At 52.7% G+C, this 27,956-nt stretch overlaps 1 protein-coding gene across 2 annotated transcripts; it reads right to left on the bottom strand.

Annotated features, from left to right (window-relative positions):
- Positions 1 to 62: 62 nt before the first annotated feature.
- On the bottom strand, positions 63 to 26,509 carry TPM4 (tropomyosin 4). Of its 2 annotated transcripts, XM_084759219.1 has the most exons (9): positions 26,353 to 26,509; positions 19,223 to 19,348; positions 13,939 to 14,072; positions 8,443 to 8,560; positions 7,147 to 7,217; positions 5,327 to 5,402; positions 4,788 to 4,850; positions 4,632 to 4,701; positions 63 to 1,601 (listed from the first exon to the last, which is right to left on the bottom strand). In XM_084759219.1, exons 1-9 carry the CDS (start codon positions 26,464 to 26,466, stop codon positions 1,519 to 1,521), a joined length of 855 nt encoding a protein of 284 aa, XP_084615345.1. In that variant the 5' UTR covers positions 26,467 to 26,509; the 3' UTR covers positions 63 to 1,518. The 2 variants fall into 2 exon arrangements, with proteins under 2 accessions (XP_084615345.1, XP_084615346.1); XM_084759220.1 differs by lacking the exons at positions 19,223 to 19,348; positions 26,353 to 26,509 and adding an exon at positions 18,825 to 19,045.
- Between the last annotated feature and the right edge of the window lie 1,447 nt (positions 26,510 to 27,956).

Below are 27,956 nucleotides of genomic sequence, written 5' to 3'. Positions count from 1 at the left end.
TGCATGATACATCACCACACAACTGTCAACTAAGAAACAACAACCCCCCCAACACACACACGGTTTATGTAAAAATTTATTTGACCAAAATGTAGAAAAAGTGATACTATCACATATGGTACAATTGCAAGAATCGAAAGCACAGAATAGGTTTTATCCAATTGCACAGTTTGCTAAAAGTTCATCTCCCTGGTAGTGTGATGCTTAATAAATAGGAGTGAGGGGCAGGGGTTCAGATGAGCCAGAAGCGGGGTGGTTTTCAGTCAGGATTGTAAACTCAACTTGGCCCCCACTGCTGGGGAAAGTGGAATGTTTCCGTGTGAGATGTTAACCGAGAAAGCAGAACTATAACAAAGCCGAAAGCAAATGGCGCGCACAGAGCACTCCACATCCAGTTCAGTCAGGGCTTCCTTGGTCTTTCCCTAGTGTCGCTGCCCAAGGAAGCGAAGCCTTGGCACAGTCAAGCCTCAATTTTTTATTCTCTGGACAATGGAGATGAAGTTAAGCCAATTTCCTTCCCTATCACTACTTGGCCGCCGGAGAGACCTTTGGGTGCCCAGCATCTGTTATTGCAATAGCCTGCTCAACGCACGGATGCTTAGCAGCAGCAGCAGCAGCAGCCTTTGTATTATTTGAGACAGGGTCTCACTGTGTGGCCCTGGCTGTCCTGGGCTCACTCTGTAGACCAGGCTGGCCTCGAACTCAGAGATCCGCCTGCCTCTGCCTCCCAAGTGCTGGGATTACAGGCGTGCGCCACCGAGCCTGGCTTTGCCAGCGGTCTTTTTGACACGACTGACCTGAAAAGGACTGGGCTCTGCCACGTGCCCTCCCGAGCATGCCGTTACACCACAGCAGACAAGTCCTGGGAGAAGACACTTGCTCCTCAGAACAATTCTGGAGTGAAAGGAAACTGTGAGCGGAGCAGCGCTGAAGAGCTACCGGAAGATGACGCAGGCAGCGATCTCACCCCAGCACCCTTGCTTGGAATGCTTAAAGGACCCGTGTTCTGCTCAGTGGAGTGTGGAGCAGACACAGCACCAGCAGGCCAATCTGGCTGTGCTTTATGGCTTTCCATAGTAGCCTGCTCATAATTTTTGCTCTGGGTGGAAAATTCCTACACTTTTTCTTGTGACAATCCCCAAAAGTGACCGGATACAGCCAGATACTTGATTGAGCCTGCACTTCAAAGTGTGGGGCTGACTAACTCCCAGGAACCAAATGCCCTCAGCCTTAAGCAAATACACTCAGTGCGGAAATTCCCTGCCTATGTTAGCAATAAATGCAATTTAGAGTAAGGAGAGCTGAAGAAGCTGGTGCCACTTGAAAGGAAAAGAATTAAACTTAACTGGTGCTCAAAGCTTTTCTGATACAAAATATTTGGTCATGAATTCGTTATCTGCTTGGCATTTCCAGCAAGGTGGAGACACACTAAGAGGAGAAACTTCTGACAAGAGAGGACGACGCAGCGCTCTCTGCAGTCCAGCGGTGTCAGAACAGGACTCTTCCCTCCAGTTTGGTTTATATACAGTTGAGTTCGTTTAGCGTCTGGTCCAGTGTCTGATGTAAGCCCACGTTCTCTTCCTTGGCCTGGGCAAGTTTTTCTGGTAAAGATTAAAACAGGAATGAAAAAATGAACTCATAAGCAATGTTGTTAAAGGAAAGAAAAGGGAGCATCTCGAGCTGTGTCAGTAGAAGCCAGAGCTAGGAAAGCTCTTAACGTTCTAATACAGAACGCCATGGGGGTGATCAAAGACCACACAATAAACTACGGGGTCCTGGGCTGGGAGCAGTGGTACATTTTGAATCCCAGCACTCAGGAGGCAGGTGGATCTCTTAGTTTGAGAGCAGCCAGATCTACATAGCGAGTTCCAGGCTAGCCAGAGCTGTGTAATGAGATCTTATCTCAAAACCCAACAAAACGGAATGTGAGTAAGAGCTTGGCTTAACATTCCAGCACTTGGAACGGGAGGCAGGAGGCAGAGGTCATCCTGGGCCACGGTCCATCTGAGGCCAACCTGGACTGAACGTGACCTTGTCTCACCACCACCGCTAATCCAAAGAAAAATGTTGGGTCTGGTTCCTCATCAAGAAAAGGCACTTGCTGCCAGGCCTGACAATCAGTTTTATCCATGGGACTCATAGTGTAAAGAGAACTGACATATAAACTACAATTAAAATCTTAACATCGCAAATGTTGCCTGGTGGTGGCAGTGGCGCACGCCTTTTTAATCCCAGCACTCGGGAGGCAGAGGCAGGCAGATCTTGTCAGTTCAAGGCCAGCCAGGTCTATAAATCGAGTCCAGGAAAACCAAGGCCACACAGAGAAACCCTGTCTTGAAAAACAACAACAAAACAAAACAACCCAAACAAAACAAACAACTTTTGCCTTGGTGACACTCAAATTTAACTTACTGTCCTGTCTTTTCCTTTGCTAAGTCCAACAACCCTTGAGCCAGAGCACTCGGACCGAAGCCCTAAATTGTACCACTGGAGTGAACCACTTAACCTTTCTGGGTCTTAGTTTGCCCATCTATGAAGCGGACAGAATAACCAGTGTGTGTTATGGAGGCCTTATGAGAGCTGAGATGCTTCAGAACTTAGGAGGTGCTGTACTCACAAAAGATTTGGGTCCTAAATATAGTTGACTTAGTACATTTGTTTTTCCTTTGGAGTATCCAGGGCTGGTTACTGTAATTCTAAGTATGAGGTGTTCACTGAATGTATGCCCTTGGCAGTGGAGTTAAATCCCAGGTAAATGACACAAGACCGGACCCCAAGACTGCAGGCAAACTACTCAATAACTGAGCTGATTAAATAAATGTAAATACATAAGTCAATGGGTGGTCTGTGAGATGGCCCATCAGGTTCCTGCTGCCGAGCCTGAAGACCTGAGTTCCAAGCCAAGGACCCACAGGGAAACTTGATCCCCCTCAAGATGTCCTCTGAGCTCCACATCTGTGCTACGGCACTGTGTGCTCTCTCCACCACCAAATAAGTACGTAAATACGGTAACTTTAGAAAGCAATTGGGAGCTCTGCATGACCAGGAGGCATGAGACAGCACTGGTCTGTGTGAGTGGTGGTTGGTACAGGACCAGGCCAGGAGTCATTCAAATGCTGGAAGAAAACAAAAGGCCTCCCTAACGATGATAGGGTCCACCTGGAAATGTTCAGAAACCGCAGAAACAATCTGCAGCGACCTGGCCCGCCCAGCCTGGGTCAAGGACTGTTAACTAGATGCTCTTGCGAGGTGGCTGCTCGGTGTTTTTAGGCAACAGTCTTGGTAACCCAGAATGTACCTTCATTTTACAGAAAAGCTAAGTGGCTTGCTCGATGCTGCACAGTTCCAGTAGTGGCGGTGGGATTCAACATAGGTGTTCTCCTGCCAACCCTGGCCTCCCCATTGTGTTTTGTTAATTAGGTCTGAGATGGAAGAAGGGCCCGCACACCCACCCATCCCCAAAGTGCCTCTGCCTCCTGAGTGCTGGGATTAAAGGCGTGAGCCACCACTGCCAGGTGCTGTTTCCTTATTTTCAAAAGGACCACGTGGGCCTCACTTTCCTATGTCTGGAAGGGACAGAAAGCCAACTGCCCACACCGTCATCCTGGCCATAGCCAGAGGCATCTGAATCCAGCTCAAAGATGAGGTGGCAAGGACAGAGGATATAGATGGCTTGACACATGTGTCACCTAGGACTGCTAGATATCCACAGTGGCACCCACTGCCCTCAGAAAGCTCACGTCACTGGGGACGGCTCGGATCCTTGCTGACAGTCATCTACTTGAGATTTTAGGGCACCCTATCTAGAGGGTGGTGTCCCCAGGAAGGGAAGTTGAACAACTGAGATGGAACAGGATAGACAAACAGGAGAATAATGAGAAAACAGAGCGCGAACCAAGACAAAGTTGAGCCCCCATGTCAACCAACCTGACGTACGGAGTGACCGCTAAGGGGCAGGGGTTCTGCGCAGGAGCAGCCTAGCTGTCCGCTTATACTAATGGTGAGCTGGGTGTGGTGGTACATACCTTTCATCCCAGGACTTGGGAGGCAAAGGCGGGGCCAGCTTGGTCTACATTGTAAGGCCCTGTCTCAAGATAAATAACCGCCACTACCACCACCAGTGGGCCCGAGATGACTTCTGATGATTTAATGATGAGGTCACCCTTTGGAATGGAATATTTTCCCTTATATGGATAAGGGATGTGAGGAATGAGTTTTGCTCCCTTCCTGGATGAGACAGCCTGGAGGATCCCAGCCCCAAGTGCTTGGAATTTCCGTGCTCTGTGTATCCTGAGGAATAACACAATCACTCCAAGAAACACTGAGTGTGCTTTGCCCCGGGGCAACCGAGGCCCTGAAGCCCCACTTTCCCCCCCTTTCCTCACACCAAGATAAGCCTTGCTTCTGGGAGAGAGGCCAGTAAGAACTGAAGGCATTTAAAAAATGCAAGGCAAAAAATAAATAAAATAAAATAAATAAATATAAAATAAAATTAAATTAAAATAAATAAATAAATAAAAATGCAAGGCATCTCTGAGAATTCTGAAGACTTCACTCTGGAAGCAAAGCCCAGTTCTGCCCGCCCCCTCACCCGGCTTCTCGGTGTCACGAAAGAAAGAGGAGACACTCACCTTCCAGGTCATCAATGGTCTTTTCCAGTTTAGACACTGTCCTCTCTGCAAACTCAGCTCGGGTCTCCGCCTGGGGAAGAGGGAGGGAGTCACCACCGTGCTTCAGGTTAGCCCCTCAAAAAGGTTGGGCCTCTCTGGGTGTGGAGTCCCACTCACCTCCTTCAGCTTGTCAGACAGAAGCTTAATTTCTTCTTCATACTTGTCCTCCTTCTCAGAATACTGAGGGAGAAACCAAAAGGCAGCTGTTAAAGAAAATAAGTGAGGAGACCAGAGCGGCTCAGCGGTTAAGGGTTTTTGCTTCTTTTACAGCTGACAGCACCCACATGGAGGCTTGTCACCATTTGTAACTTCAGTGTCAGGAGGTCTGACACCCTGCAGAAGACAGACATGCTGGTGAAAGACTTATATACGTTAAATAAATATTTCAAGGAGGAGCTGGGAGCTGGCTGGGTGAGCGCAGCACCCATGTGGCACGGAGGGCCCCAGCATCTGCATACAAACTGGATGGGTGTGGCGGCCCATCTGTGGAGAAACAGGCTGGCCAGCTGACTAGCCAAACCGGTGAGCCCTCAGGCTACGGACCCTGCCTCAGTAAGGCTCTCATTAATGAAGGTCCGCATGCCCACACCCTGGCACATGCCAGGTCACCTGGACCGAAGGACAGACAAAACGAAGAAAATTCCACTCCATCCGACCTTTTCAGACGCAGCCTCCAGGGACTTCAGGTTGTTAGTGACATTCTTGAGTTCCTCTTCCAGGTCGCCACACTTTCTGCACCAAGACAGAAGATCTGTGTTTTCTCTCTCCCCCCCACAGCAAGCAGTTCCCTTCCAAGAAGCCCACCCCCAGACCCCCACTCCCCCACGCAAGGAATGCTGGGAGCTTATCAAACCCTCTCCTGCCAGGCAGAAGCACAGGCAAGGTGTAGGAGGGCACCTGCCACGGATGAGGCAATCAGGCCTTGTGAAATCCGTGACTAGCCAGGCTTTCTCACGAAGGTGTGCAAATAAGATGGGGGGCGGGGGAGACGGCATTCAGAGTTCACAGCGGACACTCCAGGAAGCAAGGCTGGAATGTGTCAGTGAGGCCAGGTGCTCCCAGCCCCACAGGGCTCTCATGGGGTTGAAGCCCTGGTCCAGGGCCAAGGGGAGAGCTGTGTTTGTCTGCTGGGACTTGTGAAATTCTACCTGCTTCCACAGGAGTGTGTCAGAAGCGGAGCCCTGAAACCCTTGCAGGGCATTTGCCATCTACAGATGGCATCCTGTGAAGGACTCATGGCTGTGCCAAGTTGAGACCAGGAGATCCCAAGTTCCAGGCTAGCCTGGCTAGATACTGAAACCCTATCTCAAAAATTCAAACGCAGGGCTGGAGAGATGGCTCAGTGGTTAAGAGCAGTGACAGCTCTTCCAGAGGTCCTGAGTTCAATTCCCAGCAACCACATGGTGGCTCACAACCATCTGTAATGGGATCTGATGCATACTGTATACATAATAAATAAATCTTTAAAAAACAACAACAACAACAACAACAAAAATTCAAAAGCAGCCAACAAGGAACTCTGAGAAAGTGGGAGGGGGATGTAAGAGGCAGAGGTCGGCAGCAGGGCTGTGAAACACGGTCTTCAGAGAAAGACAGGGCAACCGCAGCCATGAACTCACAGCCACAGTGTCTAATTACACAAGACTTGCACAGGACGGGGCCTGTTGGCATTCCATCATGGAGGACAGATGGACTCATGAGGTCAACCCTCTCTGAGCACCTACCAGGAGTTAATGGCCTGGGGGCGGGGGTGAGACATTTCTCAGTGGTGTAGCTATTCAGCAAGTTGCCCTGCTCAGGTAAATAACCCACACCCATGCTCAAATTAATATATATGTGTGCGCGCGCCTCCCTGTCTCTTTCTCTCTGTGTCTCTGTCTTTCTCTCTCTATATATACACATACATAATACACACACACACACACACACACACACACACACACACACACACACACACACACACACACCTAATAACTGCAATGGGTCACACAAAAGAAGAAATTAAAGTTAGGCACACTGAGAAAAAAGGGGTCGGTGGGAGGGGCATAAAAGAGTGTGAAGGATGTAATGTGATCAAAGTATTATAATGTGTGTATAAACATATAAATAAAATTGTGAAGAACAAAAATTTAAAAACTCAGTGTGGTAGTGCATGCTTGTTACTCCAACAGGATGACAGGAGAATCAGGCACCCCAGGCTACGAGAGACCCTCTTGCAGAAAAACAAAAGCAAAACAAACAAAGCAAAGCTCTACTGAGCTTTGCCTTGACTAGGAGAAGGAAGCTTGGGGCCTCTATGCTGTGCTAGGTAAAGCGTCCCTTGGTAGTAAGAACCATCAGCAGCCACGTTCTGCAAAGCGAGGATGCGCCCTGAGCAGTGGCTGTCCGCGCGCCTGAGCAGAGGCCCCAGCTCTGCAATCCCCAGTCAGCGCAGCCCGCTCTCCCTCCTCCGCCTGGAGCCTGGTCTGCCACTTACAGTTCTGACACCTCTGCTCGCTCCTCGGCTCGCTCCAGCTCACCCTCCAGGATGACCAACTTTCGAGCTACCTACAAAGACAGAAGGCCCAACTGAGACCCAAGCCCACCAGTAAGTAGGTCATGCCCTGCGGATGCTGCTCCCTCCACAGGACGGAAAATCTCAGGTCCCCATAGTGAGGCACGCAAGGAAAAGCAGAGCTGAGACACAGACGCAGAGGGAGGAAGGGCCAGAGTCCCACCAGTGTGGTGTTGACATCTGTCATCTCTCTTTTTGGGAGACACAGTCTCAAAACTAAAATGAAACCAGGCATGGTGGCCTGTAATCCTAGCATTTGGGAGGCAGAGGCAGGAAAATTGGGAATTAAAGTTTACCCTTGGCTATATAAAAAGGACTTGGAGGCCAGCCTGAGATACCTCAGAACTTTTCTTTAAAAACTGAAATTCAGGCCGGATGTGATAGTGTACACCTTTAAATCCCAGCACTTGGGAGGCAGAGGCAGGTGGATCTCTGTGAGTTCAAGGCTAGCCTGGTCTACAAAGTGAGTCCAGGACAGCCAGGGCTACACAGAGAAACCCTGCCTCGAAAAACCAAACCAAACCAAATTCAGCCAGCTGTAGTGGTTCATCTCAGCACTTTGGGAGATGGAGGCAGGAGAATCAGGGGCTCAAGGTCATCCTTGCATTCTTTTCTACATAGGGAGAACAGCCTGGGCTATAGGAGTACCTTTCTGTGTGGGGGAGAGATGGAGAAAAAAAATATATATATGTAAAAGAAAACTAAAAACAAGATAGCCAGGCATAATTGTTCATACCTATAATCCCAGCATTCTAAGGCTGAGGCAACAGACAGAGACTCAAGAGTTCATGGCTAGCCCATGCAACAGGAATTCCAGGCTAGCCCAAGCTAGTGTGAGATCCTTGTCCAAGATGATTAACAAGAAACGAACAAACACAAAACCCTCCAGCAGATCCTGGCTGGCAGTCATGACCCTCAGCTTCGCCAAATGGTCTCTCATCCAGCTTAAGGGACAAGAAGAGGAGTGAGTTGATCAGCTGGTCTCCAGCAACTCAGACAAGTGGCCGCATGGCTGTTTTGGGGACCATCAAGATAGTTTCCCAGCCAAGTGGCTGTGTCTGGAAACACAGATGTTCCCGCAGAGGTAATCGTCCTGAGTCTGGGCTTCCGCTGGGCCCTTATCAGCAGCACCACTTCCTCCAGCATCCTGCGGCCGCCCCATTGGTCCCACTCGCATCAGCACCATTTCCTCTGGCCGCCCCCATCGGTCCCACTCACCTCCTCGTACTTGCGGTCAGCCTCCTCGGCGATGTGCTTGGCCTCCTTCAGCTGCATCTCCTGTATCTCCATCTTCTCCTCGTCCTTCATGGCTCGGTTCTCTATCACCTTCATGCCTCTGCAAACGGGTGGGGCAGGGTGTCAGAGCCAAGTCCTCGGATGCCGCCTCCACCCGGCACCCAAGCAAGGATGAAGCCCTACTGTCTGTCAACATCTATATCCATTTATTGAGGAGCCATCTGGGTGCTGGGAACTGGATCCAGCAAGTGTTCTTTTTGTATATAATGTTCTGTCTACACATACACATGCCGGCCAGAAGGGGGCACCAGATCTTATTATAGATGATAATGGGCCACCATGTGGTTGCTGGGAATTGAACTCAGGACCTCTGGAAGAGCAGTCAGTGCTCTTAACCTCTGAGCCATCTCTCCAGCCCAAGTGTTCTTTTTTAATATTTTGTTTTGTTTTTGTTCTTTTCGTTTCTTTCTGAAACTGGGTCTGTCTGCATAGCCTCGCCTGTCCTGAACTCGCTTTGTAGACCAGGCTGTCCTCGAATTCACAGACTGCCTCCTCCCAAGCGCTGGGAGTAAAGGTGTGCACCACCACCGCTCAGCTCCAGCAAATGTTCTTAACTGCGGAGCCATCTCTCCCGCCCATGCTATCTTGTTGAGACAGGTCTCTCACTGAACCTGGAGCTTGCTGTTCCCCACAGACTGGCTGACCACGGAGCCCCAGGGATCCTTCAGTCTCTGCCTCTCCAGTGCTGAGATTACAGCCCCCCCCAAGCCCAGGGATTACAGCCCCCCCCAAGCCCAGCTCTTACGTGGGGTGGGGTGGGGGGGTGGGGTGGGGATACCACCTCAGGTTCTCTGGCTTTTGTGCCAAGCACTGAACCCAGGGAGCAATCTCCCTAACATCATATGGTTTTGGCTTGCTCTTGTTGTTTTTAAGACAGGGTCTCATATAGCCCAGGCTGTCCTCAAACTCACTATTCAGGCAAGGATAGCTTTGGATTTCTGATCCTCCTGCCTCCACCTCCTCAGTGCTGGGGTGAACCCTGATTTGTGGATGTCAGGGAAGCATTCTTTTTTTTTTTTTTTTTACTTATTTTATTTTATTATGTATACAACGCTCTGCCTACATGTGTGACTGTCCACAAGCTCTCATTATAGATGGTTGTGAGCCCCATGTGGTTGCTGGGAATTGAACTCAGGACCTCTGGAAGAGCAGACAGTGCTCTTAACCTCTGAGCCATCTCTCCAGCCCCAGGGAAGCATTCTTATTGACTAACTTCAATCCCACCCACCCCCACTCCCCTCTTTAGCTCTGACAAGACAGGGTTTTGCTACGTCGCCCAGGCTGTTACACCTGCCGCGGCCTTCAGGAACACTAGAATAACAGGTGTGCATCACTACCATGTCTGGTGGACCTCCAGACACTGTCAAATACCCAGCTTCCCCAATCACATCCTGCTGTGCGAACACTGTCCCCGTTGTGCGTATGCTGTCCCCACTGTGCGTACACTGTCCCCACTGTGCGTACGCTGTCCCCACTGTGTGTACGCTGTCCCCACTGTGTGTACACTGTCCCCACTGTGCGTACACTGTCCCCACTGTGCGTACGCTGTCCCCATTGTGTGTACGCTGTCCCCACTGTGCGTACACTGTTCCTACTGTATGTACACTGTCCCCACTGTGTGTACACTGTCCCTACTGTGTGCACACTGTCTCCACTGTGTGTACACTGTCCCCACTCTACAGACAAAGCAACCCAAGCACAGAAAGTCTAAGTTTATATATAGAGCTGCTGAGCAGCAGAGCCATTCTGGCCCCTGAGGGTGCACCCCTGTTTTGTACTCCCCGCACGAGGCAAGCCTAAGCACCAGTCGTGGCTGTGCAGTGTGCAGCCACACCTGCGGAACGCTGAGGAGCAGGTGTAGTAGGCGAGCCCTTATCGGCTTAGCTAAGGGCAGGGAGAGAACTCAGTGGAGGAGTCAGGCAGCCGAGTGCTCAGTGTCTGTCATCCCAGCACTTTGGGAGTCTGAGAAGGCCTTTGAGTACAGGCAAGCCTGGGCTATATAGCAGGATCTTGTGGCAATATTAACAAAAGCTTAAAAAAAAAAAAAAGAGCAGCCAGGTGGTGCTGGCGCACGCCTTTAAATCCCAGCACTCGGGAGGCAGAGTCAGGCGGATTGCTGTGAGTTTGAGGCCAGCCTGGTCTACAAAGCAAGTCCAGGACAGCCAGGGCTATACAGAGAAACCCTGTCTCAAAAAACAAAAACAAAAACAACAACACAAAAAACAAAAAACCAAAGCAAACAAAAAATAGATAGACATTGAAAGTATGTTGGGGCCAGGCATAGTGGTGCAGCCTTTAATCCCAGCACTTGGGAGGCAGAGGCAGGTGGATTTCTGTGAGTTTGAGGCTAGCCTGGTCTACAAAGTGACTCCAGAACAGCTAAGGCTACACAGAGAAACCGTATCTCAAAAAAACCCTAACCCAAAATCAACCAACCAACCAAAAGCAAACAGTAAAGCTAGCGCTGCAGTGTGCAGTGTGTGTGGTGCTGCTCACCTCCAGCCCCACAGAAGCAAGGGATCTCTGTGAGCTGCAGGCCAGCCAGTGTCACATAGGAAGACTTTGTATTAAAAACAAAAAACCCTTTAAACCAGCCAACCAGGCAAGCTAAAACACACAGCTCAGCCACAGGAGTGAAAGAACCCAAGCCCAGGATGGGCGGGAATGTTTATGCTGGGGTGGGGGGTGGGGGTGGGGATTGCTGGAAGCTTCCAGAGCGAGGTCTGAATGGAAACAAAATGGACAAGCTGCAGAGCAACACTACCGGAAAGGCTGGCACAGCCTGAGCAGCCCGAAGTGCTCAAAGATAAGCTAGGAGGGTTTTCTTTTTTCTTTTAACAGGGGTGAAAGGCACACACAACCATGCCTGGCTTTCAATATAAACCTTTATTTTGGACATACAGGGGCTGGTACTCAAAAACTGTGTAAATTCTAAGCAAGAGTTCTACCAGGAAGGCCCACTCACAGCACAAACGGACAATTCCTCATGTGACAGGCCACTGCTAAAAGGAGGGCACATTAGAAACACAGGAAAGGGATACAGGATGCATATGACCTTCCTGTAAGATATCACATTATACATATGCAAATACCCCCCAACTCTAAAAAGACCCCAATGCTGTCCCAAGCATTTCAGATAAGGATAACTATGTCCTCCCAGTCAGAAAGGAGAATGTCGTCCTAGGGCAGCCGGAATGACTCAGCCACCTCCCTATCCCCAGGACCACAGAAAAGCCACTGCTGGGGAGGGGGGCAGTGTCCCGGAGCTCACTGACCAGAGCTGCAGCTTAGCAGATGAGTGCCCGCTCAGTCCGAGACCTGAACTGATTAGGGCACCCTTCTAATCCCAGCACTGAGAAGGCAGAGGAAGGTGGATCTCTGTGAGTTCTAAACCAGCCGAGTTTACATAGCAAGTTCCAGAACAGCCAGGACCCTGTCTCAAACACATGCAAGCACACCTCGCTCACGCGCGCTCTCTCTCTCTCTCTCTCTCTCTCTCTCTCTCTCACACACACACACACACACACACACACACACACAAACCAAAGATGGAAGCTAGGCACAAGGGTTCGTGACATGTTATTAAAAGTGTGGAATATGACAAACACCTGGTTTATTTATTAGCGTAATTTCACACTTATATATTTGCTGTTGAGTACACGCGCCCCAGCACGCGCGTGGAGGGTGGGAAACCCCTGCAGGGCTGGTCCTCCCCTTCTACCACGTGGGACCCAGACAGTTAGTGAACTCAGGTTGTCATTGAGTGGCCTTTACCCACTGAGCAATCTCACTGGCCCATTTTTTCCCTTAATTTTACTATTTAAATGTGTGTGTGTGTGTGTTAGAGAGAGAGAGAGAGAGAGAGAGAGAGAGAGAGAGAGAGAGAGAGAGAGAGAGAAGAAGAAGAAGAAGAAGAAGAAGAAGAAGAAGAAGAAGAAGAAGAAGAAGAAGAAGCAGCAGCAACAGTAGTACTGTACTTCCTAAGCTGAAGTTACAGGCTGTTGTGATCTGCCCAACATGGGTACTCTGTGTGTTTAAGGGTGTACACATACCACGGCATACATGTGGAGGCCAGAAGATAACCTGCAGGAATTGGTTCTCTCCTTCTGCCATGTGGGACTCAGGGACTGAACTCAGGTCAGGAGACACGGCAGCAAGCACCTTTACCTGCTGAACCGCCTACACACACACACACACACACACACAGAGAGAGAGAGAGAGAGAGAGAGAGAGAGGGAGGGAGGGAGGGAGGGAGGGAGGGAGAGAGAGACAGAGAGAGAGAGAGAGAGACAGACAAGAGAGAGACCGAGACCAGCCCCTAGTGGTTGTCTAGCACCCAGTTTATGTTCACAGTAGCACAAACTGAAAACAGTTCTTTGGGAGGGGCCTGCACTTGGGACCCTTCAGTGCTGGGCCGGCCACACTGTCCGTGGCCAGGACCTCTGCATCTGCAGTTTGCGCTCCACCCTCCAAGCCAAGACACAGCAGAGCCAGCCACTCCTGTAGACAGTGGGACAGAGCTCCCTATGGAAGCCCAAATGCAGCACCGACACCACCAGCATGGCACAGCCAGCTGCAAGCACAGCCATGGCTGGTTATGCCCTGTGCCTAAAATACAGCTGCTGTCATCCAAGAGCCTCCAGCTTGCCACAGCAAAGGGCACCACCACGCAGGCACGAGACAGAGGACACCCTGCTCCTGCCTCCCTGGTCCTGGCATGGAAGTGTACACTGACACGCCTGCCCAATCCATCTTTACTTCCTCCTTTCTCCACATCATTTAGAAACGGGCAAGCGAGGAACCGTGGCTTCCTCAGAAATCAGGAACACACTCTGAGGTCCTATCCCCGTGCCTGCCCATTTTGCTTTTCTCTGCCTGCTAGAAAGTGTTCTCCTAGGCTGTCACAGAGAAAAACAAGTTGGGTGCATGGCGGAGCGCCTGTCATGCCAGCATTCTGGATGCTAAGGCAGCAAGGCCGCTAGGAGTTGAGGCTAGCCTGGGCTACTGCATGGGTAGACTCTGCCTCAGACAAAGTAAAACAGAAAAAAGAAGTGAATTAAAACCAACATTCCCCAAATCCCTTCAGCCCTGAGGTTACCAGCACCATCACAATTTTTTTCCATCCAAAATTTGTGTGTGTGTGCATATGGAAGCCAAGCAGGCTGTCAGGTGTTCAGCTCTATCCCCCCTTGTCTTTCCCTTGAGACAGGATCTCTCAGTGAGCTTGGAGGTAGGCTGGCCACCAGCAAGCCACTGCGTCCTCCTGTGTAACCACATAGGCTTTTCATGTGGGTGCTGGGGATTTAAGTACTTATATTCTGAGCCATCAGCTCTCACTCACACCTCTCAACCTCCCCAGCACTGGGCTACAGGCGTGCACCACCATCCCCAGTCCTGCAGAGGTGGGAAACACCCTACCTTTCGCTCTCATCCGCAGCCTTCTCTGCCTCCTCCAGCTTCTGCAGGGCTGTGGCCAGTCGCTCCTGGGCCCGGTCCAGTTCCTCCTCCACCAGCTGGATGCGGCGGTTGAGAGCGGCCACATCTCCTTCAGCCTGGGAAGTCAGAGATGCAGCCACGTTAGGAAGGGGAAAGCCGGGCGGTGGTGGCGCACGCCTTTAATCCCAGCACTTGGGGGGCAGAGGCAGGCGGATCTCTGTGAGTTCAAGGCCAGCCTGGTCTACAAAGCAAGTCCAGGACAGCCAGGGCTACACAGAGAGACCCTGTCTCGAAAAACAAAACAAACAAACAAAAAAGGGCAAAGCTGGTGACACCCCTATACTTTCCCTCAATGACCCTGATTCCCTACCATGGCCCATTCTGAGGGTCCAGGCTCAAGAGAATTCACACTCATCTGAAGTTAAATTTGTAAAAACTACTGATCTGTGAGATGGGGCCTCATGCAGTAGCCAGGCTCGTGTCCAACTCCTGGACTTTGGGATCCTCCTGCTTCCTGAGTGCTGACACAAGGCAAGGAAGGCACTCAGCACCTCAGGGAACATAAAATTCCAGTCTCCCGGAACACTTCAGGGGAGTCCACTCTCTGACCAATGGCCAACCAAGTCAACGCAGGAGAAATAACCTGTGCAGCTACCATGAGCTGAATAAGGATCAAATTGCAGCGGTAAAAAGAGAAAGCCAAGCCTGGGGTGGCGCGCACCTTTAATCCCAGCATTTGGAAGGCAGGGAGGCTGGTGGACCTCTGTGAGTTCCAGGCCAGCCAGGGAGACACAGTGTCCCCAAGAAAGGAAGGAAGGAAGGAAGGGAGGGAGGAAGGGAGGGAAGAAGGGAGGGAAGAAGGGAGGGAGGAAGGAAGCCTGGCTGGCCAAGCTGGTGGTACAAGCCTAACATCCCAGCACTCTGAAGGCTGAGGCAGGGGGACAGCCAAGTGGAGGCAGTTTCAGCTACAGAATCCCATGTAACTGGGTTAGCGCTGCCCTTTCCCCGACCCAGCACAGACTCAGTACTAGGGTAAATTCCAGAAGTTTCTCAGGCTCAAGGCAGGATTCTCAAAAAAGGCTGTCCCTGCGCTCACTGGGACCCAGCTGAGCATGCCACAGAATCTGATCCCACACACCCAGCATGTCGCGGAGTCCAGTCCCACTGAGACCACGGAGCTGTCTGGTGTGAGAAAGAAAAGAATGCTCGGGCGGACTCAGCACTGCCACTAGCTTTTTGGTGTTTTGTTGTTTGTGGTTGCTCTTTTCCTTTTGTAGTGGGAAAGGGATGGGGGTGAGGGGTGGGCAGCTGTGCAGGCTCCGCAAGAGCTCCGCCCTGGAAGCTGTACTGCCCCTCGGTAACTGCTTTCCAGGGCCCTGACACATGAGCAGAAAAGCAGAAGCAGATGTGTCACTCTCCATGCCTGTATCTCTCAAAGCCTGAAAGCCTCACAGGACTGAGGGCTATGACAAGGCTATGGCATGGCTTATCCCTAACACACAGGAAAGACGTGTGTGTGTGTGTGTGTGTGTGTGTGTGGGGTATGTGTGTGCATGTGTGCATGTCTGTATGTGTGCGTGTGGTATGTGTGTGCATGTCCGTATGTGTGCGCATGCATGTATGTACGTATGTGTGTGTGTGTATGTGTGGGTGTGTGGTGTGTGTAGGCCCTCTTACTGCTAGGCTGTTATTATTTTTCTGAATTACACTTATTTAGTGTGTGTAAGAGGGGACCTATGTGACAACTCTGGGAGTTGGTTCTCTCTTCCATGTCCTGGGATTCAGACTCAAGGCAGCCTCGCTACTGGCATGCACCTGTAACAACTGAGCGACCCGGCTGGCCCTGGTATTGCTTTATCTTCAAGTCTCACACACCTTCAGGGTGGGGACAAGGAGGGCCTATCGGTGCAAGGGTTTCGTCAATGACTTGGGGCTCTGTCACCCAGGGGTGGCCACCCAGGAGAGGGAGCACGGGACGTTGGTCACAGGAGACTCACTGAGCAGGGCCTGCCTGCCACCTCAGTTTAGGTGACTGAAGGCGAAGCACAGAGTTCTAGGCTAGCCTGGGCTACCATATAGCAACGTCTCTGTCACAATACCAGAAAGAGGGGGAGCTGGCTCAGTGGGTAAAAGCATTGATTGCACATCATAGGGACCTAAGCGTGGCCAGGCGGTGGTGGCGCACGCCTTTAATCCTAGCACTTGGGAGGCAGAGGCAGGCAGAGCATTGTGAGTTCTAGGTCAGCCTGGGCTACAAAGTGAGTCCAGGACAGGCAAGGCTACACAGAGAGACCCTGTCTGGGGGGGGGTTGTTGAGGACCTAAGTGTGGATTCCCAGCACATGCATTGCGTGTGGGTGCACGGGGCTCAGCAGGAGACACACTGGAAGGCATGCACATGCGATCAGCTTCCTTTCCAGGATAAGACTATATGGGAACAGCTGAAGAACTCAGTGGGAGTGCGAGCCTTCCCTACCCCAGTTCCACAATAGGGAAAGTAAGAGAACAGGATATGCTGCCTGTCAGCATACAGAAGACAGATGGATGGAAGGACGGGGACAGACGGACACACACTCTCTCTCTCTCTCTCTCTCTCTGACCACCCTTCCCCAATCTGTGCCTGTGTGTGTGTCTCACTTCTCCCATATGGTTTAATCCCGGGCCTTGAACTCAGGTCGTCAGCTTAGTGGCAAGCACCTCTGTCCAACTGAACCACCTCAGTGGCCCATGGCGCCTCTTTTTAATGTTTAGGACATCAATGCCAATCACATTCAACAACTAGGACAGGACTGGTTCTTGCCCACTTCAGTTCTTAGTATATTTAGCAAAAATATGCAACCAGGGCCACTGCCTATTTTGTTAACTTTTGCCATTTTCTATAAAGAGCCTTGGACCTGTCTGTACTCATTGGTTTTTTGCTGGTTATTTTATTTTATTTTATTGGCTTTTCGAGACAGGGGTTCTCTGTGTAGCCTTGACTGTCCTGGACGCATTTAGCTGTTTTTTGAGTCATGGTCTCATGTAGCCCCGGCTGGCTTCAAACCACATTAAGTCTAGCCCTGGACTTCTGATTCCTCTGCCTCAGCCTTTCAAGTTCACCCAGGACAGGAGAAGGGACCCAGGGCTCTGTGCACGCTAAGCAAGCACTCTGCCATTTGGCCTCTAAAGGAGCCAGGGCTGCAGGGCCCCGAGGCCACACCCAGGGCAGTAAGCAACTTTCACAGCCACAGAGTTTCTTGGCTCATTAGTTGTCTCAAAGAAAAGGCAAAGAATCTACACTGATGAGGCACACTCTGAATCTTGGCACATTTTCAACTGTTTAAACTCGAAGGAGCTCTTGTTCACAAACATGCATTAACGGCAGCGCATGCGGGAATGGCACAGACACACTCACACACACTCAGCCTAGTCATCCTGAGCTCCTCCCCTTCCTGCAATCAAAGCCTTCCACGGGCTACAAAGGGTTTCCCTTATAAGGTAAAAGAGGCTTGCTAGATACTTGTGGCCAAGGAACAGGAAGACGTCGGTTAATCACACAAAAATCTAAATGAAACCAGCTGTTGGGACACAGGCCCAGAAGTCTCCCCCACGCCCCATCTCGGCCCCCCCCATTCCTGGTCTGGGTGCTTCTGGCTTGGAATCAACTTAAGAAGTCTTTTCACAACCACGAAAAGCAAGCACACTTTGTCACAGGAACTTTTAAAGAAGCCCCAAGTTTTCCAAAAGGCATCCCCCGCACCCCACCCCTGGGCTGCCAAATTCCTGGCTTGGCTGGAGTCTTGGGGCCATTTTGGAGATGTCAGGGTGGGACTGGAGTGTGAGAGGCCAGAAAAGCTACTGTGTGGAGTTTCCACCCGGTTCCGAGGCTTCCTCTAGCCAAAGCGGTCCTTGAGGGATTCAACACTTCCATTCACGCCAGGCTGTCGCTGGTGCCCAGGCGGCCTTGGGAGGAGTCCAGGCGGTGCCTGAGCTGCCAACTCCACCTGGCCTGGTAGTTTCTAGGATCCCCGCCCTGAGTCCTGACACTCTGGCTTTCAGGGGTCCGGGACATCCCCCATCCAACATTCCTCCCCTGTCTGAGACTCTCCTTGACCAGCAAACGCCGCCGCTCAACCCGGCTGGGGGCTCTCAGAGCCCCGGAACCGTCTGGAATGCACCTCCCTGGACTCCTCTGCCCACCCACCTCTAGCGGACTCTTGGGAAAGAGAAGTGAATCAAGTGCCTTGTGGGTGCCAGAGCTTGGCACTTAGAACCCAGATCCGCCTCCGAACCCCGACTTGACCCAGGGATGAAGAGGAGGTGCGGAAGCCCCTTCCTCTTTCGGAACTATTCATGCACCCGGGTCCTCGGACTCTCAGCGAAAGCACATAAAAGTGGGCGCTACGACATCGGCGGGTGGAGGGGCCTCTAGCGGGTATTCCCTGGGGCTTAGGGGAGACAAGGTAGTGTTGGGGGCCCTGCAATGCCGTATCCAGACTCTCCTCTCCCCACCCCGCCCTCAGCGGACACGTCGCGGCCGCACCCTGGGGACGCTCCGGGAAAGTTCGGGCGTGAAGGATCGAGAACGCGCGCCGCCCCCGCCCCCACCGCGGTCCAGCCGCAGACAATGGGAACGAGGCGTCTGTACGGGCGAGCCCCAAGGAGGACCGTTCCGCGGCCCCCCGCTCCAAACGGTTTCCTGCCTGGTCGGCGTAAGAGGCCCGCTCCGGGGACCCAGGGTGCGGATGACCCACGCAGAGGACGGAGGGAGGGAGGGAGAGCTGGAAGCGCGCGCGGACCCAGGAAGAAAAGAGGGCGCTCGGGAGCGCGCTGGGCTGCAGCGCGGCACGAAAGCTGGGGTCGGGGACGGCGCGGGCCCGGGTCGCTCACTTTCTCGCGCCGCTCGCGCTCGCCGTCCAGCTCGCGCTGCAGGCCCTGCGCGCGGTCCTCCGCGTCGTCCGCCTGCTGCTGCAGGGCCTGGATCTTGCGCTTCACCGCCTCCAGCGAGTTGAGGCCGGCCATTGCGCGCTCGCTCCGCTGGGCTCCGGCGACAGCTGGGCGGCCGCGCCCGGGCCCGCCAGCCTTGGCCACGCCGGGGCCGCCCCCACCTCTCCCCGCCCCCCGGCCGCTGCCGTCGGACCGATGAGGTCACCCCGGCTGGCTGGCGACGTCAGCACCGGGCGGGGGGGGCTGACGTCGGCACCGCTGGCCGCCGCTGGCTGCCGCTGCCCTGCAGGCTCCTAGTCCTCCCGCGCAGCCCGCCCCGCCTGGCCCGGCCAGGCTCTTACATCGGAGGCTTTCTTCTCCGCCAGCTCCAGCTTCTCCTGCGCGTCCTTCAGGTCCTCGGAATGTCTGTCCAACTCATCCTCCGTTCCCTTGAGTTTCTTCTGGAGGTGCGTCAGCTCCTCTTCCACCTGGAGACACAGAGGGGAACGAGTCAGCCTGAGGGTCTGAGTCCCAGCTCTCTGGGCCTCAGTTTCCTTTTCTAAAGTATGGATGTCGTGGTGCACTCCTGTCGCCCAGCCTTGGGAAGCTGAGGCAGAGGGATTGGGAGTTTGAGGCCATGCAAAGAAACAAAAAGCCTATAGGAGCTGGTGAGATAGCTCCGAGGGTAAAGAAGCCCGACGCACAGAGTCCATCCACAGAACCCACTCCCACAAATTGTCCTCTGACCTCACACAGGCGCCTCCACATTAATGTAGAAAGCAAAAAGTATATATAAAGTATCGTCTGTTCCAGCGGGACGCTCTGTCTCCATGACGCCATTGCACTGGCCTGCATGCAGGCAAAACACCCACTCATATAAAATAAAAACCTCTCTCCCTCGCGCCACCCCCTCCCTTAAGTAAGCGTGCACTACGGAACACAGCTAGCTACCTGTTGAGGGATTTCACTCTTGATCTAGGCGCTGGTCATTCTTGGACTCATCAGAGTTCTCACTCTCTTGAGGAAGTCGCAGCTTTAATTTTGCTTTTATAAACACTACAGATCAGATTTTGCTTTCCCATTTTCCGCATGCAGCTTTCAGGCAGGGTGTATCCTCTGGCTCTCTCCCTGAGTTCCTGCCAGGAACCTTCCTTGGCTCCCCATTGCTCTGGGTTGTGACACTGAGGATGGTGTCACCAAAACACCCCAAAGATCCCAGACCCTGTTGTCCTGCCTGGCGTTGCACACTCTCCTTAAAGACCAATTCTCTTACACGCTCATGTCTCCCTCTCTGGAATTTTTGCATATTTGTCATGCATCTGTAATTAACGTGTCATTTAACCTCCTCCAGCATCTAGTCCTGTTTGTCCTGAGAGTCTGTCCCGCCACTTCCCATTTGAGGCGATCCATCCGTCGCTCTCAGAGCCACCCAACTCACATGATACAGGAGCACTCCTGTGTCTACTTCAGTGGCTCTGTTGTGTAGCCCACTGCTTCACCCCTAATGCTGTATGTGGCTGAGAGCCCACAGCCCTCACGGGCCAAGCTCCCTGTGCTGGCTTCCTGAGCAGGAAGCACGGAGGGTACTTCCCTTTCTTGAGGTTACATGCTCTCCCCGCCAAGACTAGAACCCAGTTCTCAGAATTGTTGGGAATTGATTGCATGCTCACACCAAGTCTCTGATCGATCTGGACAATGAATGTTAAATAAGATGATCACACACACACACACACACACACACACACACACACACACACAGCATCAAGAGAACATTAAATGCTGTGGGCTTTTTTTTTGTTTGTTTTGTTTTTGTTGTTTGTTGTTGTTGTTGTTTTTGAGACAGGGTTTCTCTGTAGCTTTGGCTGTCCTGGACTCGCTTTGTAGATCAGGCTGGCCTCAAACTCACAGAGATCCGCCTGTCTCTGCCTCCAGACGTGGTGGCACTGTCTATCTTTTTTATTTTTATTTTTGGAGACAGGGTCTCACTATGTGGATTGGACTGGCCCTGAACTCACAGAGTTCTGCTGTCTCTGCTCTGGAGTGCTGGGATTAAGGCTTTGTTTTCTTTCTACCCTAAGGGGGTGCATTGTAAAAGCTGCCACCTGGGAGGTCCTGAGGCTCTAGGCTGATTGGACGCACCCAATGCTACCAGCTCAGGCCAGGCACAACCCACCCGGTAGGAGCTAAAGCCCACCCTCCATGGGAGAGCCAGGTCCAGATGAGGCAGAGAGCCGTCCCAGCTGGCTTGTCTGACATCCCCAAGGCCACCCTGGACATCGTCCCAGACTGCCACTGTAACGGATGTGACTGGGCCCACCCCATCTTCCCTAGTACTTCAGGCTAAAGGGTGGGTCTTGTCCTCCAGGCTGAGAGCCGGAGTCCAGCTCCCAGCCCCAGATCCATGACTCCTGGCCCATTTTCTGGCCTTGGTTTCCCTATCGACAAAATAAAAACCTTACTCTAGTGAACTCTGAACACTCTGGGGCAGGTAACCATCTTTGACTAAGAGAGTGAGTCAGTTCCTTTAAAGACACTTCACAGACCACGGGCTGGCGTCTGGACCTGTGGAGTAGAGTATTTATTGAGCACCTACTGTATGCCAAGCCTGGGGACCTCTTTCAGTGTGAAGCAGATTTGACCCAACTGGACTCATAGGTTAAAAATTTTGACGGGGTTTGTTTGTATGCTTAAACAAACAAACAAACAAAGATGTGTGTGTGTGTGTGTGTGTGTGTGTGTGTGTGTGTGTGTGTATACACATGTGAGTGCAGCTGCCTGCAGAGGCGCTGGATCCCCCAGAGCTGGAGGTACAGGCAGTTGTGAGTTGCCTGACGCAGGTACTGCAGTTGAGCAGCTGGTGCTGTTAAGCACTGATCCATCTCGTCTCTCCAGCCTCTGTTTGTCTTCTGAGGCAGGGGCTCATGTTAGCCCAGGATATCCTCCAGTGTCCTTTGGAGCCAAGGATGAGCTTGAATCCCTGACCCTTCTGCCTCCACCTCCAGAGTGCTGGGGTGACAGGCATGCGTCCTCTCACCCAACTGGGCTGCTAACTGAGTTCCTGATGTTTTGGGAGACAGCCTGTACACAAGAACAGTCAGGTACTTAGTCACACAGACTCTGAGACCCCATGCTACAAAGTAGCAATCTGATTTCCTGAAAGGGGAACCGCTTGAGGGCACAGGGAAGTTAAATGTCAGTGCTGGTTTGACTTCTGAGGCTTTACCGTCTACTTCTTAGGCTGTGAAAATGCCCACCAAGCCTCCTTCCTAAGAGCTGGGGAGCCCTTGTGTCCCCCCAGCCCCTACTCACTGGGGGGCATGTTTGCACCAGCGGAACATAGCAGGAAGTGATCTTTTGTATGTGGATGGTGCATATGTGTGTGGGTGAGTGTGTTCACTGTGAGTGTGCTCTCCTGTCTGTGTGTTGAGTGTATGAGTCTGAGTGTGCTCGCCTGTGTGGAAGGCAGAGGCTAACACTAGGCATATGCTTCTATCACTTTCCAGTCTTATTTTTTTTCTTTTGGGGGGAGGGGTTAGGGTTTCTGACATACTGGACTATACTACTTTGGTTGGACTGGCTGGGCAGGGAGCCCCTGCACCTTCCTGTCCCTGTGTCGCCCAGTGCTGGGGTTACAGCCGTGCCCCGCTGTGCTGGGCTTTTACATAGGATGTGGGAATCCAAACTCAGGTGTTCCTGCTTGTGCGACAAGCGCTTTGCCCACTCTGCCATCCCCGGCCCCCAGCCCCTGGCCGCCAGACCCCAGACCCCGGCCCCCCCCTAAACCGGCACCCCGGCCCCTGGCCCCTGGCCTCAAACCCCTAGCCACCAGACCCCAGACCCCGGCCCTGGGCCCCTGGCCTCCAGCCTCCAGGAGTTTGCCGGTTGGATCAGTGACTCACTCCAAAAAGCCTCCAGTGATAGAAGGAGGGTATGAAAAATAAACAACAGCAACAGGAACTGGGTCATTCTCCTCTCCATGTTCCACGCACAAAGTGTGTGGGCGTACAGCCTTCCCTATCTAGCCATGGTGCTTTGGGCCTCAGTTTCTCTCCCAGTACAGTGGTCACAGAATACACAGTTTAGTGAGGTGGAGGCAGGATGTAGGGTCAAAGGGCAGCAGTGACGGATGTTACTACCCTGGGCTGGGAGTGGGCAGGAAACAGCAAGGCCAGTTTTCCATCCTGCTTCCACATGGGCAGGCACAGCCGGGAACCGGATCTGGCCAGAGTCCCTGGGGGTTGGGGGGGGGTTGGTTCAGATGGTCCTCCGTCCTCCTGCAGGTCTGGGCCTTTTAGGGAAAGGGGGGTCCATATCGGTACCCATGTCCACCCTGCAGCCTGGATTACCAGGAGGAGTGACTGACCCTCTGTACGCTGCCTTGCCGTCTGCTCCAGGCCTCTGGGATGTTACTCCATGTCTGACCCGCACAGAGCATCCCAAGGTTTCACTGAGGGCTCAAAGATGGAGGCCTGCAGCCAGGCACAGTGGTGAACACCTGTCAGGCCAGCACTTGGGAGGCTCAGACAGGAGGATGGGTCAGTGAAGAAAGGTGCTTGCCCTTAAGCCTGAAAACCGAGTTCAGACCCAGGACCCAGAAGGCAAAAGGAAAGAAGCAAGTCCCTAAAAGTCCTCCAATCTCGACGTGTGCACCCCACTCCCTGCAAACACAAAACACAAAACAATGAGAAAGACCTGGACTCAAACCCAAGTCACTCTTAGTAGGTTTCTTGAGAAAAAAAAAGACTTGGAAATATAGAAAAAAACAAACAAACTGTTCAGGGGCAGGGGAGGGGGTTGGGAGGAATGGCACAGAGGATAAGAACACTTACAAACATGATGGTCTGAGTTCAAATCCCCAGCACCCATTTAACAAAACCAACCAAACAAACAAAAAAACCCCAGCTGGGCATGGTGGCACACACCTTTAATCCCAGCACTCGAGAGGAGGAGGCAGGCAGATCGCTGTGAGTTCGAGGCCAGCCTGGACTACAAAGTGAATCAACGACAGCCAAGGCTACACAGAGAGATGGCTCAGAGGTTAAGAGCACTGCCTGCTCTTCAAAAGGTCCTGAGTTCAATTCCCAGCATGATGGCTCACAACATCTACATGTGCCCTCTTCTGGCCTGCAGGCAGAACACTGTATACATAATGAAAGAAAAGAAAGAAAGAAAGAAAGAAAGAAAGAAAGAAAGGAGCCGGGAGTGGTGGCGCACACCTTTAATCCCAGCACTCGGGAGGCAGAGGCAGGCAGATCGCTGTGAGTTCAAGGCCAGCCTGGACTACAAAGCGAGTCCAGGACAGCCAGGGCTACACAGAGAAATCCTGTCTCAAAAAATCAAAAACAAAAAACAAACGAAAGAAAGAAAGAAAGAGAAAGAAAGAAAAACTAAACCAAATGAACAAACAACAAAAACCCGAAACATAGATGCACATGTGCTGTAACTCTAGCACTTTGGGGGGCAGTGACAGGAGGATCCCTGGCTCCTCTGGGCCACCAGGCCAGCTCCAGGACCAGTGAGAACTGCTGCCTCAAGGGAGCAAAGCAGAGGACGACGGAGTAGGCCCCAACCCTCTGTCACCTGGGACATAGACACACAGAGCAAAGGGGAATCCAGCGAGGAGCAGGGCAAACTGCCACCCTTTTGGCCACAGAGCTGGCTGGGAAGTGCGAGAATCTTCTGAGAACTAGGCTCCCTTGGGAGATTAAGCTGGCTCAGTGGATGTGAGTGGAGCCACGGGTTTGCTTCTCTGTTTCCCAAGGCAAGGCAAGGCGAAACCTTGAGGGCTCCGTGATCCGCAGAAGCCGGCAGTCCAGCCTGGGTCGGGACTCCGGGGAAGGAGGAGGAGTGGAGCCAGCCTACAAAGATATGCTACACAGGCTCCTCGGGCAGTTCCGGGACAGTGGGGGATGGGCACCAGGGGCCCCAAGGGGAAGTCAGGCGGGGCAAGGTGTAATCCTGCATTCACTGAGTGCTTACTCTCAGCTAGGCACGGGGCCAAGGGTTTCACCTGCGCCGTCACCCATGAGCCTCCGTGGGAGCTGGGGAGGTGCCTGTGAATCCCCATCTGACCGGGAGGCGGGAGGCGGGAGGCCGCGAGGGCGCAGAGAACTGGGCGCTTGTCCCAGGGCACACAAGATGAAGCCTTCTCTCTAAACTAACTCTTTGTCTGGGCAAGGCTTCAAGTTCGCTGCCACCTTCCTGGGGCCCCCCGGCTTCTCTGAGGCTGCAGATGTCCCCGTTGGTTTCTCCAATGACCCTGTGTGCGTGTGTATGTGTGTGTACGTGCCTCTGTGTGTGTGTGTGTGTGTGTGTGTGTGCTCCCTGAGGGCAGAGTGGGGCACTATGGGAAACAAGTGAGTTGATTCTGCCCAAGTCACCAGAGTGGCTGCCTGAGTGCTGAGCCAGTGTTCACACCGCGACACACACCCTGCCCACCCCCCAACCGCCCACCAAGGAAATCCTCACCCCAAGGCCTCCTGGGCATCTGCTCTCCAAACTTCCTGTTTCCTGACAGCTCCAAGGCTCTCAGGGTAGAAGTGGTCTCAGGCCCTGTCACCGGCAGCCTGATACCCTGTCTCCAGAGTTCTCAGTGCTCCTCAATCCGGAGCCCAGGCTCCTCTTGGCCACCATGTCATAGGTCACCCTCTTTTTTAGACTGCTGTCACAATGGGGGACACACTGACACACTTAACCTAGACACACAGGCATGCACACAGGGCAATGGCTGTTCCGATTACAGCTCAGGGATGCAAGTCCCAAAAGACTCTACAGTCCCAACAAGATATGATCATCACGTGGCTGTGAGGGTAGCACGACAGACAGATGACAGACAGACACTTTTCTCTTCCTCACCCCTGGAGCCTGTGGTGAGGAAACACGGCATTCACACACCACACAGATGTGAGCACACAGGCTTGAGGTCACTCACGGGAGAGGATCCTCCACACCCAGCTCTGACTCACACCCGGGCAGCTCATGGTCCGCCCTCTCCTCCCTTTCTCAGACTCCCTCTGAGCCTGCTAAGGTGAGCCCCTCTCACACCAGAGACCACAGTGGCTTTTGCGGCTAGGTATGGGTGCTCCACCTGAGCCGCTGTCCACCACCTGCTAGGAAGCATGGGGGAGGGGCTCAGAGAGGTGGGGGGGGACCCTCAGCTTTGCTTTGTTTTGTTACAAAACTATACATCCTAGTGTCATGGTGCAAGGGTCAGAAGGCAGCTGGGTCGGGGGTGCTTCTTTCTCCCAGCAACTGGATTCCCTAGGCCTGAGTGCAGGCCAGAGGCAGGCCCCCTTAGCGCTGAGCCACTTCCCCAGCTGTCACTCTTGCCTTTTCTAGTACAAGGCATGAGCCCCCACCCTCCCCACAGTGCCTAGGCCCCAGAGTTCCGGGGAAGCTCACCCTCAGGCCCAGCCCTAGGCAGGGGAAGAAATCAGCCCAGAGAGGGTGCCAGGCCGCCCGGAAGCAGCCCAGCAAGGCGCAGGGCTCTTACTTGCTTGCATTTGTCCTCGGCAGCCTTCTTGTCCGCCTCAGCCTGCTCGGCGCGGTCGATGGCGTTCTCCTTGTCCAGCTTCAGCATCTGCATCTTCTTCTTGATGGCCTCCATGGCTCCTGTGGGGTTCGGATCCCAGCAGAGTGAGCAGCCCAAGGTGAGGGAGCAGGCCTTATAGGCCCTGCGTGCCCGCCCTCCTGCGGGCGAGTCTTGGAGGAGGCCCAAGTCTTCTGCCGGGCCAGCCGCCACTCGCTTGCACACTGGAGGACTTGGCCAGCTCACCGGCCTGAAGCCCTCTCCTTATTTGGGCCTAGGCTTTTCTTAAAGAAAAAAAAAAGGGCTAGATCCGGTTCCGTTTATAACCTGGTGATACAGGTATGGGGCCCACGTGAGACTGTGGGCAACAGGCAGGTCTGTGGAGATTCCTGGAGGCAGGCCTGGGGCGAGGTTGTACCTGGCTGCCTCAGTTTCCCTGGCTCCAGGGAGTGGGCTCAGGTGTTTGCCTCATCCTTGTCCTGCTGGAGTTCCGCCTGTGGGTACCAGGGCTGGTTGTCTTCATTAGGTCTTCTGCCAACGCCTGGCATGGCCTCTGTTCCCGCCCCTCCTCCTCTCTTTTCTTTTCCTTCCACCATCTCTCTTTCTATAACTTTCTGTCTCTTGCATCTCTGTCTCTCCTTTCTTTCTTTTTCTTTTTTTTAAAGATTTATTTATTATTTATACAGCATTCTGCCCCAGTGTGTACCTGCCCACCAGAAGAAAGCCCCAGATCTCATTAGATGGTTGTGAGCCACCATGTGGTTGCTGGGAATTGAACTCAGGACCTTTGGAAGAGCAGACAGTGCTCTTAACCCCTGAGCCATCTCTCCAGCCCCTCTGTCTCTCCTTTCACAACGACTTCTCTCAGTGAAGCTTACTGAAGTGAGAGTCCTGGTCCGTCAGCTGCCCTGGGTTATCACATGTAAATTTACAGATCCCTATTCCTTGTTCAGAACCTGCCGCAGCTCCCAAGTATCTCCAGGAACAACAAATGGCCAAATTTCCTTTCTTCTCAGTTGTGCTAGCACCCTGGAAAATCTTTCTGAAAGCGTCCCGGCCCAGCAGCCAGGCCTTCTTGGTCCAGGTCCTTGGCTTAGCCCCTACCTTTTTAAGTCTTTTCTCTACCTCTCCTAATTTGGTCTGTGTCCTCACCATGCAGACTCAGTTTCCCTTTGTGATAAAAAGCAAACTGGAATGCTGGGAGCGGTGGCACACACCTTTAATCCCAGCACTCAGGAGGCAGAGGCAGGTAGATAGATCACTGTGAGTTTGAGGCCAGCCTGGTCTACAAAGCAAGTCCAGGACAGCCAAGGCTACATAGAGAAACCCTGTCTAAAAAAAGAAAAAAAAAAGATAAAAACACATGGGCAGGTCATGAAGGCCTCAAGCCACTGGCACCCCCATACCCATCACCAGGATAATGGGTAGGGTAGACACTTTCACTTTGTTTGAGATAGGATCATCCAGTGTAGCCCAGGCTAGCTTGGAACTCATGATTCTTCTATCTCAGGCTAGCAGAATATCAGGGCCACAGGGCTTTACCGAAGCACTGGGCTGTCCTCCACCAT

The sequence above is a fragment of the Acomys minous genome (assembly GCF_964271855.1).
Source record: "Acomys minous genome assembly, chromosome: 15".
In the NCBI taxonomy this organism is placed as follows: domain Eukaryota; kingdom Metazoa; phylum Chordata; class Mammalia; order Rodentia; family Muridae; genus Acomys; species Acomys minous.
Note: the sequence above shows the minus strand (reverse complement) of the source record. Positions and strands in the feature narration are given on the sequence as shown.